Genomic DNA, 12,334 nt, shown 5'->3' with positions numbered 1-12,334 from the left:
TTGACACTTAATTTATTTAATCAAATGTTTATGTTTTCCTGTTTCCAATTATGTGTGCACATATTATATTTGGATTTAACAGGGTTTGTCCTAACAAGACAAAATTAAAGGGGCTATTATGGATTAGAATAGTAAGGGTTATTAGTGACGTGATACATAGAAGGGAATATGATGAATGAATCATATAACCGCTATGATTCACATTAATAACTCAAACTAGTTCTAATATTAAAGTACTCTATTTACCTATTATGGTAATCACCTTAATTTTCTTTTAAAATCGTGATCACGTGTCAAATGTTTTGTATGAAGAACCCACCGAGTCAAATAATTTTTTTTTAACTATTTTTCTTAATCGATTCAGTGGACCAAGTGGGAGAATGTTAGCTTTACGTTTTTTAAAGTTTTATTTTTTGGTCCACTAATCTTTTATTTTAATTAATTAAATTGTGGGTAATTCATTATGGTATTAAGGTGATTTTATGGTAATCGATTTGTAACGTTGATGGCAATAAAAGACCATGATGGGTGGGATTTGTCTTCTGCCGTTACAAATCAATCGTGGCCCTCTTCTCTCGTCTATAAAAGAATTCCACAGCTCTTCTCCTCAACCATAAAACGCAATTTGAGAATTCCATCAATTACAGAAATACTTAGTGAGTTGTGATATTAGAGAGATATAGAGAATAAGGTGTGCTACGAATAAGGTTCTCACAAGGAGACTCAGAGGAGGCCTGGCTAGGCTCGCCTTGTAGATTGCTATCATCCTTGTTCATCATCTCTATCGAAATCCATGGTGAACGGTATGTCGATAATCCCTATTATGTGATTGTGTTCTTGAGATGAATTTGATTTCAAGATTCTGTGATTAAGGTTTTCCGCATAAAGTTAAATAAAAGTCTTTCAAACCGTTCAACAAAGGCAAACATAATAAAAATCCAAAATAATTAATGTTGATGTGGTTGACAGTAATACTGATGTCAACCACAGTAATATTAATGCAAAGAGAGTAATATTACCGTCACCCGCAGTAATATTATTGTTTTTACAATAAACAATAGTAGACAATAATATTACTACGTTAATCGGTCAACAAATCAAAAAAAAAAAAGCAATAAAAACAAATATTGATGTAGTTGACAATAAAAAGGGAAAAAAGAATAATATTGATGTGGTTGATGGTAATATTATTGTGTTTACAGTAATTGTACTGTCAACAACAGTTCAATAACTATCGGCAACAATAACTATCGACGAATGTACAATTACTAGGGTTTAAAGGGTTAGGGGTAATTTTGTCATATACATTAATTTTACCTTTATTTATAAGGGCAATTTGCTATAGGTCCCCTATATTATAATTTATGTGTCTAGATCCAAGTCAAAATTTTCATGTTCTAATAAATTAATAATATTTATTGTGCAAAAATACACTTGGTTAAAATCAAATCAAATCCCAAAAAACCTCTCTATCAAAATAAATTCCCAAAAATCTCTTTTCAAAATATTAACTAAAAATTAAATTAATTCATAAAAAAAATATACAATTTATTTTACAAGCTCATACTCTAAAAATGATACTAATGACTCCGGGAACTCCTACGACGCCTATGACGACGCTGTGCACTTCAAATAGCAAAGTGAAAATTAGATTTTGTATTATTGAATTACAAACAACGAAATACCTATGATTTCGTTAAATGCAAACACCAAACTGAAAAAAAAAAATCCAAAATTTGCATTATTAAATTGCAAACAAAAAATTACCTATGAGTTCTCTAAATGCAAACAGCAAACTGAAGAAAAAAATTCAGCATAACCTGCATTATTGAATTGCAAGCAATAAACTCTTATACTTCGCCAAATGCAAACATTAAACTGAAAAAAATAAACATCATCATTAAAAACATCAACAATTTTTTTTTTATGGAACACGTTGCAAACATCAAACACATTAAACAAAGTGTTTGTAAAATGTAACTTAAGACATACCTTGCAAATTGTAAACCAGAGAAATCGAATCTCACAACAAACGCAATTCTTCAAACAACAAACGAAGTTGAACTAACCTGCAAACGGAAATTGCTAACAACAAACGATAGGAATGTTCTACATACGGGAGACACAATGCGAATTTTGGCTAGAATTTTGGATTTTTGAATTTTTTTTAGGAGAGGGGAGGGGATGTTTGTTGTCCTCTTTAATTATTGCACCAAGAAATCATCTCATAATCTAAAAACATCCATGTTTTTTCCTTCTCTACAATATTTCTTCATAAAAAATAAAGAAAAAGAAAAGAAAAAAAGAACGGAAAAGAACGAGAGAGAGAGAGAGAGAGAGAGAGAGAGAGAGAGAGAGAGAGAGAGAGAGAGAGAGAGAGAGAGAGAGAGAGAGAGAGAGAGAGAGAGAGAGAGAGAGAGAGAGAGAGAGAGAGATGGAGAGAGATGATGGATTAAATATAGGGTGAGAGAAACGTGAGATTGGAGAGAGGGGATATATGAGATTTGTTTTCTTATTAATTGAGGGTGTTTGTGTCAATATATATATTAATTATTTTATTTTATTTATATTATTTTTTGGGTCAAATGACCTATACCTATATTCATCTAGCAACTATGATCTCTACCATTATAAGTCCAAAATAAGGGGTGTCTAGCAAATTTTCCTTTATTTATAATCTATGCTACACGGACACGGATACGTGGACACGGCGATACGCGGATACGGACACGGTGATACGGCATTTCCAAAAAATTAGGATACGGACACGCGGGGGATACGCGTAAATATAAAAAATATAGGGGTATAGTTATAAATAAATAAAATATAGGTGTACATTTATAAATTGTAGAAAATATGTATAAGTCGTCATCGCATAAGAGAACCGCTCGCCCTTGATGCTCGTGTTCTTGGTCGCCGTCGCATGCTAGACTTTTGGAGTTTTGGGTGAACTTACAAAGAAAATAGAGGAAATGTGTATTACAGAGAAAAGAAAATGCGCATTTTTTTTTATTAGAGTTATCTCTTAAAACGTCAGAGAAGTGTCCTAACTTTTTTTAAATTGTGGACACTGCCCGACACGGGTGTCCTACTTTTAGCGAAATTACGACACGGCCCGACACGGGTGTCCGAGAAGTGTCTGGGTGTGTCCAGGTGTCCAGGTGTCAGATACGGGGACTCTTCACCTTTTAGAAGTGTCCGTGCAGCATAGTTTATAATACATATTAAATGAATGGGCTTATTGGCAAAAGAGATATAACCGCTAAACCTAGAATAAGAAAGATGATTGGCTAGAGACTTATGCATAAAAACCCCTTAAATAGGGGTGGAAATCGGAATGGAATTTCCGAAATCCGCCAATTCCGTTTCGAAAATATCCGAATTTGGAACCGTATTTTTCATTCCAATTTCCGAAGTTCCAATTTTCGTTTCTTCTGAATTTATTTGGAACGAAATTGGAATTGTAGATAAAATTATTGGATATTCCAATTTCCGATCCGATTTTAGTTCCGAATGTTTCTATGGTTTTTTGAAATATATAATATAATTTTATGATATATTTTTTAATCCCATAATATTACATATGGTATATATTATATGAAAAATATAAATACCGAAGGATCAAGTAAATTAAAACCTTAAAATTTATTAATTGCTATCAACAACTTTATGTGCATTTTTCCTTATAAAAAAATCTATATTTCAATTTGGTGTGCCTACATGTGTTTTTGTTTATTGCGTTTTGTCGAACTCTCTTTTGAATTTTCGTACATTTTCCTGCAAAATTTCAAAAAAAAATAAAAAATATTGTGAAAATTTGCGCTATTTCCGAATTTGGAACAAGATATTATAACCTAATGTAATTTCCAAAATTTTCAAAATTCCGCCGTTTCTGAGGCATTCCGAAATCAGAATGAATTTTTTATCTCCGATTTTTTTGGAACGGAAATTAGAACCCATTTTTTACTTTAAAAAAAATTGAAAACTTTCCAAAAAAAACTATTTCCTATACATTCCGTCCGATTTCACTACTTTTGGTGATGAAATAGTGTATTTGGTCTCCCACCAATTCCATCAAATTTTACACTAAACAATAAAATAATAATATTTCCCCATTTTCCTATGTTATAGAGAATAACATTTGGTTTGGTCTCCCATGGTATTTCATAAAATAAATCACAAAATTATAAATTTAATGTTAATCATAATTTTAGTTTATTTTAATTTAAAAAATATTGATTATAGATCCGATTATAAGTAATAATTTTATTGATTATATAATCTTAGAATTATATTAAATTTTAAAAAACTATTGAAACATGAATGAAAATCGACGTAAATTATTATACATATCATAAAACCACACATAAACAATAATTTCATAACTAAATGCATAAAAATATTACAACACGATTTAAAAAATAAAAAATATTATAACATTTTTTTGGCCAAAACAAATTATTACATCGATAATTTTGAAGGTCAAAGGGGCAGATCCTTGTTTGGCCTAACAAGGAAAGAGTACCCATTATTGGCATAGGGTCTCATTCACCATCATCATCATGACCATCATCATCTTCAACATCATCTAGTTGGTCACGTTATCCCACAAATGTGCTACGAGCCTTCTTCTTAGTTCATTATGTTCTCCTTGATTTATCAGATTTCGATGTCGATTAAAATAACTAACATATTTCGTATTATTTATATCTCTTGAAAGTTCAGCTATAGGGACAGTGGGTGAACTTTCATAGTCAAGAATGGCGTTTAGATATCCACTACGTTCCTCCTCAACTATCATATTGTGCATAATAATCCATGCAAACATGACATCATGTAAGTCTTTTTTCTTCCAGAATCGAGCTGATCCTCTAATAATTGCGAACCGAGCTTGAAGAACTCCAAATGCTTGTTCTACATATTTGCGATATGATTGATGTTTATGTACGAAATAAGTTTATTTCGCACATTTGGGTACACGAATGGCTTGTACAAAAGTTGACCATTTAGGATAAATACCATCAACTAGATAATAACCGACATCATAATTCCTACCTTTGATTGAATAATTAACTGGTATAGATGTACCATTGGTTAATGCTTGAAATAGAGTTGATTTTTGTAGGATATTAACATCGTTATTTGTACTTGGGAGGCCGAAGAATGCATGACATATCCAAGTATCATGCGATGCCACTACTTCAAGTATGATAGTGCATTTTTTGTTGCGTCGACGGTATGCCCCCGCATGAGCTGTTGGGTAATTTTTCCACTCCCAGTGCATGAAATCTAGGCTCCCCAGCATCCTAGGAAAACCACGAGATTCTACAACTTGTAACAACTTTTCAATGTCTTCTGCATTTGGATTTCTCCGATAAATTTCACCAAATACCTTGACGATATGACGGCAATTTTTTTTAACAAAGCTGATTAGAGTTTCGAGTTTGAATATCAACTCGTTTGAAGAATCTTCAGGATCAGATTCATTGGTGGATGAAGATGATTGGCTTGAAATATGGTGAGATGGTCCTACTTTGTGATTCATTGTTTGATGTGTACTGGTTTGATGTGTAGTACCTTCACCATCATTAACTTATAGAATACTAGTTGCAAGTTACCACTTAAATCATTGCAAGACATACTCTTCTCAATGATTTTTATCTCAAATCAATATATAGGCCCTATCTCAGATATGGGCTTCATGTCTTTGTCTCTTCATATGTTACTTTTTATTTATAGTTTTTTGTTTTTTGCATCTTCGTATTCTTGCAATTTTGACGTATTTTTTTTAGCTCTTTCTCATAAAGATTTACTAACAAGAAGAGAGAAAAAAAATAGACAATTTATTGTGAGGTTCTTTAATAGATTTTACTTTATTCAATTCGTTTCAAAAGTAGAAAATAATAACTTTATTTTCAAAATTTATATGTACCACATAAAATATTCGGATAAATTGGTAAACTTATTAGCATATAGATGGTTTTAAAAGTAGAAACTAATAAAATAATGCAATTTAATTTAGTGGGATCCATAGCACTTGCTAACATCTATATGTTGCAGGAAACTTGTGGCTCTATAGAATTTGTGTAGCTTTTAATGTGTTGTCATTCATGTTTTGGCATTTAGCAAAAACTGTGTTGCCTTAACTTTTAATGTGTATTGGATTTCAGTTGGCAGAAACTATTAATTTGTTGTCACAAAATCGTGTCGTCATTTCGGTGAACTTTCATAATATTATTTACTATATGTACTATACAATTATTATGTTCTTAGCCACTCAAAATCATACTCTCACCATATTTTCCTTAAGACAAATAATATTAGTATTTCTAAAAAAGAATATGAGTGAAAGGGGTCTTGGATTCAAGGTAATTGAGGACGAGATTCTTTGTAATGCATATATACATCATTCAACTGATAGTGCGGTCGGAACATATCAGAGCAAAGACGATTTGTGGGCGAAAATACAGAACTACTACAACCACGAAGCTGTTGATGTAAACAATTTTGAGCACAAAAACTTTAGGTCGTTAAGTTCTCGGTTCGACAAAATAGCTTCTTCGTGCACATTGTTCCGGGCAGCACTTATTCAAGTTACAGCTCGGAACCAGAGTGGTGGCAATGCTGAAAGCATTGTAAGTATATGTCTTATTAATACTTAAAAATAGTTCATTATAATTTATTCCCAATAAACATTTTTATTACTAACCTTTTACAGTTTGCGGATGCCAAAGAACTATATATCATTAAAGAACCCATGAAAATTCAACCATTTAAGTTTGATCATGCTTGGAAAATATTAAAATTTCATGTGAAATGGGTTGAACCTATTCAGCCGAGTACATCATCTCCCATTGAACACGGTATTTTATCTCCTCTTGGAGATAGTTCATCATCTTCTCTTGGACATAGTGACTCACAGGACTGACCAAGGGGAATGAAAGGAGCGAAAACAAAAAAAAGACTCACAAAGGAAAAGGATCCCATGTGGCAGGAGATGATGAACAGTGTTGGAAAGAGCCAATATCTTATGCAAAAACAGCATGAAGAGTACTTAGATATGCAGAGAAAAAGAGAAGCGTGCGTTCACATTTATTGGCGAGCCTTAAGCAGAAAAAAATAGACACTAGGGAAAAAACTAAAATTAAAGGCTTTTGAACAAGATATGGAGGTTATGAGAGTAGATTTGAGTACTCTCATACCCTTTAGTAAACAATTCTGGAGTGATAAGAAATAAGGCATCATTGATAGGGGAAGCAGGTCAGGAGCTGCTAGGAATTTGAATCTTAGTGGAGAGGGAAGTGGACCAAGTGATGAAGATGTTTACGTCCCGGAATCTCCAAACAACAACAGAGAATGCAACTATGGCAAACCTACTGGCGATGGACATTTCTCTAATTCGAACTATGATAGTCAAAACTATTAATCTTAGAGAATAAGGGGTACTCTTTCCTTGTTAAGCCAAACAAAGTTTTAACGAGGCCCCTTTGAATCAATAAAATTTTATTTTGGCTAGAATAGAAAAAAAAAACGTGCTAAGTAGTTTATATGTATTTCATTTATATAATTTGTCTTGTAATTTATTATGTTACGTTATAATGTTATGTTTTTGTTGGTTTTTGTTGGTTTTTGATAATAAACATATTTATTGTTTAAATATATAACTTATTAGAGCCAAACATATTTATATTTATTTAATAATAATAATAATAATAATAAATAATGTATTTATCTTTTGAACACTAATTCATTAATTAACACTAATATATTTTCTATAAATATGTATAAATTGGTAATTACATTAAATTAGTTAATATAATAATTTTATATGATAATTATAAAATGGTGTTAATTACACCAAATCCTATTTTAATTTCTATATTTGATTAAAAAATATGATTTGGTGAAAAAAATGGTAAATTAGTGGTAGGGTGGGAGTTGCAAATTTCTTAACAAAAAAATTTGGTGAAAATATAGGATTTGGTAATATGGTGATATGTGGTTTGACGACAATGGGAGACTAAAACTATATTATCATAATTTTAGGTATAATACTGATTTAGGAATTTAAGTTGGGAGGTTAAAAACATCACAATTAGTTGAAAAATATAGGATATAAAGATGGATGGAAGATGCTCTAAGAGCATGTACATTGGACTCCTTAAAAGCCCATTAGTGTCAGATTTTTTAGGCTCTCTAAATTTGGAGAGTAAATAATGGTGCAATGGCACTCAATAGCCCTCAATAGGCCTAGCTACATTTGGCCAGCCTTTAAATGGCTGGCCACAGTTATTGAGTCCTGTAGCAATAAAAGGTGGGGCCCCATACATTTTTTATTCTTGTTTATTCTGTAAAATGTATAGGTCCATTTTTTAAAATTTGCAACTTATTTTTATTTATGTATCATTTGTTCATTTTTTACCAATATTTTTTTATATCATTTATCAATTCTTTTATTTTTATTTTTGAACTAAAATTTATTTATATATTTAAATGATAACTGAAATATTATAAATTTTAAATACTAATTAAACTTAATTTTTTATCGATGTCTTCTATTAGTTGGAGAGATGTTCCAACAATGTTATTCAACTCTTCTGTAATCATTTGTGTTATTAATGTTTATGTCAATTTATGTTAGTTGTTAAATTTTCATATTATTAATTAGTTTTTATATATTATAGAAAATTAAAAAAAAAAAATAAACTAACGTAAATCACAACATGATTAAATGATAAATTCTTTTCCGTAAATTAGCCTAATTTCAAAGTCAAGTTAATTATATCAATTTTATTATTAAATATAAAATCTTGAAATTTTAATATGTATTTTTTTTATATTGATAGTGAATATTTTATTATAGTTTAATATTTAGAGAGTATTTTGGAGAGCAACAAAATATACCCATTGGAGCAATTTTAATTTGGAAAGTGATAAATGTGGGACCCATTTTTAAAGAGATGATAAAGTGAATGAAATTGAGTGTGTGGCACGTGGACCCCACTGTTTGGAGAGGGATTTTTAGCTAGCCCAATGTACATGCTCTAACATGACTTAAGAGTTAAAGAGTAGATGAATCGGTAAAATCCATTGACTCAGTAACATTAGTTGACTTGACTATATCAATTTCCTAAAAAAAAAAAATTTTAAAAAGTTGACTATATCAATTACAAAGCAACTACCCGAGAATAAGTAACGAAGAAATTGTCGCCGATGAATAGAGATCGAATTGGCGGCCTTCTCAGAACTTCTCTCCGCCGTCGTTGACTGCCGTTACTCCGCTCCCGTCCGGCATCGGAAGCATTCGGCGGCTGACCGGCAGCTTTGCCCAAAGTTCCTTCTTTTGATTCTCCAGGTTTTTCCCTCTCATTTTCGTTTCTCATCTTATTCCACCATTTTCCCAACTCCACATGTTTTTTTTTATAATTTATTTACTTTAATTTCACTAGTTATAGCTGATTATGATTTTTGACTTGTTATTGCCTTTGGGTTTTGCTAATGTATCATATTTGTGTAAATAATTATCGGTCTTTCTTCAAAAAATTGGGTATAGTCTGTTTTAAATCATCTGCTTTGCTTTGTGAAGAAAACTTTTAAGAATTCAAAATTTGATAATTTTTATTGTAATTTTAATTTTCTGTTGTGAAACTTAAATTGTTTTTTTTTACAATTTTTGGGAAATGAGAAGCCATTACAAATTAATGCAGTTGCGACTGGCAAAATTCTATTAATTTAGCGAAATATTAAATTATCGAGTTAATAATTTAGTACATTTTTACCAAGTCGGGACCGTAATAAATTATTGTTATTATTTTATCGAGTATTAATTTATCCAGGTTCTACTGCATTAAGTTATTTTGTAGATTGCCAACTAAATTGGATTATGGGATGAGATTATCGATCCGATTATATTATGTTAAAATTGACCTAACTCAGTTGCACCTTATTTTCAGACAATTATTTGTAATAATGATGGGATTGGTTCAGTCGAGTCTTCAGACTACTGAAAATGAACGAACAATAAGTATTTTAGGATGAATATTTTATTAAATTTGTTAGATTTCCGGGCACAGCAATTATCTTAACAACTACCTTTCTTGATAATTTATAAGCTTTTAAATTATCATGTGATATATTTTGAACACCCTCTAACTTAGATTATTGCTAGTATTGTACAGCCATTTTTTTTTTTAATTTATAAAAAAAAACATCGAATAGTGGAATAAGTAAAGCAGTTGGTACGAGTGTGGCAATGGCGGCATCGTCGTGTATCTTCTGCCAAATCGCCCGCTCTTCAACATCCACCATCCTCCTTCACCAGGTCTCGGGTTTTTTCTCTCTCTCTACATTGTACGTATTTATTGATAAATAAATATACATGTGTGTATATATTCTTGAAAAGTAATAATATTCTTTATTGAGTTAAGCAGGATCATAAAGTTATTGCTTTTCAAGATATTAATCCATCTGCGTTCAGGTCAATTATTTATACCCTTGTTTTTTGTTTGTTTCATTTTTATCATTTTTATTATCTGTTATGCAAATCGTTACGTGTTTGATTAATTCAATTGACTGTCGAAGGAATATACTGTGAACTGTGAAGGTGTTTATCTTGTTCTTTTTCACGAGTTCCCGATTGATTATTAGTACAGACAAAATGGTGGTGATGTTGGATTTTTATAAAATACAGCAATTAAATGATTTCCTACACTAGAACTTCATTTAGATTGATGAATTCGAAACTAAAGATTTCAAATTCGGAACAAGTCCATTAAGCTTGTTACGTAGATCCATTTTTACAAAAAAATTCAAATTATTAAAAACTCTTTTCGTGAATTGTCTTTCAAGATATGAACATGCTATTTAGGTTAGCATCGACTAAGTTCTTTAACGCAATATTTTATCTTTTTTATATTATGGGAAACATTATTAAGGACATTGGTCGTTTATCAATAACTGCTATTTTCTTACAAACAACCGTTATTTGGGAATTAGGCATTACTTGGTGATTCCGATTGAGCACATTCCAACAGTGAACGACCTTCACAAGAGATCTGAAGACTACACGTTAGGTAACAAGAATCGGGTCGTGCTTCTTGTTTTGGGACTTGTGCGTTTTTTTTTTTTTTTTTGTTTAGGATAAATTATTTCATATGTTTGATTTCGCATTGTTGTACTTGTAGTCAGTCACATGTTAAATGTTGGTCAAACCCTATTGCAAAGAGATGCACCTCAGGCAAAGGAGTATAGGTATGCTTCTTCTATATTTCGCACAATTCAATCTTCATTTCCTTTTATAAATAATTGATTTTTCTTTTATTATGATTTTAAATGCATAATTAAAACAATTTAAATTAATAAAAGTGATTAAGATATGAAGTCCTTGATTAGTAATATTTACGAATTTCTCACAATTATGCAGTACTAAATGTGAATGCAAAAATCTCACAATTAATCAAGCAAAAATCGCCAAACGTTTGCAAGCAATTTGATATTTTACGAACTCGTATTTAAGATTGGGAAAAAATGAATTAAGGTTCACAAATTTCGATTTGATCAGATTTGGGTTCCACCAGCCTCCATTCAATAGTATCGATCACCTGCATCTTCACTGTTTGGCACTTCCGTTTATTCCCAGGTAACAATATAATATTTTATCTCGACTTCCAAATTTAATTTTTTCGAGGAAAATGTGATGGTATATATAATCTTATTAAAACAGATGGAAAGAGTTAAAATACTCGTCTTTAGGGCCACTTGGTGGATTTGTTGAAGCAGGGATGTTGTTGGAGAGATTAAAGCCTTCGTTCTGAAATTAAGTGGATTTTATATACTTTATTGAATTGTTGTAAATTAACCAATTGTTTGCATTGGACATTGCTTGATGATATATTGCATTGCATACACTTATGTAGTCATAATGAAAATATACATGCACTCGAATAGCAAGTACATAGAATCACTTCCCGGGGGGTGTCGTGTTACTTCTCTGGTTAATAATGTTATGTGCCGATTTCTGGCGACTTATATATACAGTACATTTTTTTCCCCCTAAGCCTGGTACGTATTACTCTACTTTGTAGCGCTTGAATGAAAGGTAACTAGTTCTTGTAGAATGATTTCTGAAACTTCCATGTTTGTTGGTTTCTTTTAAGGGAGCGGCTAAAACAAATACCGTTTATTTCTCACTTCAATACCACCAACATAAAAAATAAAAAATAAATAGATAATGACATTAGTACCCTTAATAAAAATTAATACCACATACAAAATTTGTGTGGTATTAATTTTATTAAGGGTATTAATGTCGTTATTTATTTATTTTCTATTCTTT

The 12,334-nt window shown here is 31.1% G+C and overlaps 3 protein-coding genes across 4 annotated transcripts; 2 read left to right on the top strand and 1 right to left on the bottom strand.

Annotated features, from left to right (window-relative positions):
- Positions 1–762: 762 nt before the first annotated feature.
- On the bottom strand, positions 763–5,545 carry LOC148770590 (uncharacterized). The gene is made up of 3 exons (XM_088817923.1): positions 5,020–5,545; positions 4,827–4,914; positions 763–862 (listed from the first exon to the last, which is right to left on the bottom strand). Exons 1-3 carry the CDS (start codon positions 5,543–5,545, stop codon positions 763–765), a joined length of 714 nt encoding a protein of 237 aa, XP_088674049.1.
- A 796-nt stretch (positions 5,546–6,341) lies between these two features.
- Positions 6,342–6,928, top strand: LOC148770589 (uncharacterized). Its single transcript, XM_088817922.1, has 2 exons — positions 6,342–6,635; positions 6,719–6,928. Exons 1-2 carry the CDS (start codon positions 6,342–6,344, stop codon positions 6,926–6,928), a joined length of 504 nt encoding a protein of 167 aa, XP_088674048.1.
- A 2,306-nt stretch (positions 6,929–9,234) lies between these two features.
- HINT4 (histidine triad nucleotide-binding 4) lies at positions 9,235–11,984 on the top strand. Of its 2 annotated transcripts, none has more exons than XM_088818790.1 (7): positions 9,235–9,355; positions 10,179–10,321; positions 10,431–10,477; positions 10,996–11,072; positions 11,184–11,250; positions 11,561–11,638; positions 11,723–11,984. In XM_088818790.1, the coding sequence occupies exons 2-7, from the start codon at positions 10,253–10,255 to the stop codon at positions 11,811–11,813; spliced, it is 429 nt and encodes a 142-aa protein (XP_088674916.1). In that variant the 5' UTR covers positions 9,235–9,355; positions 10,179–10,252; the 3' UTR covers positions 11,814–11,984. The 2 variants fall into 2 exon arrangements, with proteins under 2 accessions (XP_088674916.1, XP_012852544.2); XM_012997090.2 differs by having other exon boundaries at positions 9,237–9,355; positions 10,169–10,321.
- Positions 11,985–12,334: the final 350 nt, after the last annotated feature.

Source organism: Erythranthe guttata, chromosome 5, assembly GCF_056151865.1.
Source record: "Erythranthe guttata isolate IM_541 chromosome 5, IM_541, whole genome shotgun sequence".
NCBI classification, from domain to species: Eukaryota; Viridiplantae; Streptophyta; class Magnoliopsida; order Lamiales; family Phrymaceae; genus Erythranthe; species Erythranthe guttata.
Note: the sequence above shows the minus strand (reverse complement) of the source record. Positions and strands in the feature narration are given on the sequence as shown.

Coding starts and splice junctions, on each gene's coding strand:
- LOC148770590 (XM_088817923.1), bottom strand. CDS start 5,545: ATGAATCACAAAGTAGGACCATCTCACCATATTTCAAGCCAATCATCT. Junction 4,915..5,019: donor CGGTTATTATCTAGTTGATG/GTATTTATCCTA, acceptor GCAAATATGTAG/AACAAGCATTTGGAGTTCTT. Junction 863..4,826: donor AAAGACTTACATGATGTCAT/GTTTGCATGGAT, acceptor CCTTAATCACAG/AATCTTGAAATCAAATTCAT.
- LOC148770589 (XM_088817922.1), top strand. CDS start 6,342: ATGAGTGAAAGGGGTCTTGGATTCAAGGTAATTGAGGACGAGATTCTT. Junction 6,636..6,718: donor GTGGCAATGCTGAAAGCATT/GTAAGTATATGT, acceptor AACCTTTTACAG/TTTGCGGATGCCAAAGAACT.
- HINT4 (XM_088818790.1), top strand. CDS start 10,253: ATGGCGGCATCGTCGTGTATCTTCTGCCAAATCGCCCGCTCTTCAACA. Junction 10,478..10,995: donor ATTAATCCATCTGCGTTCAG/GTCAATTATTTA, acceptor TTTGGGAATTAG/GCATTACTTGGTGATTCCGA. Junction 11,251..11,560: donor CCTCAGGCAAAGGAGTATAG/GTATGCTTCTTC, acceptor CGATTTGATCAG/ATTTGGGTTCCACCAGCCTC.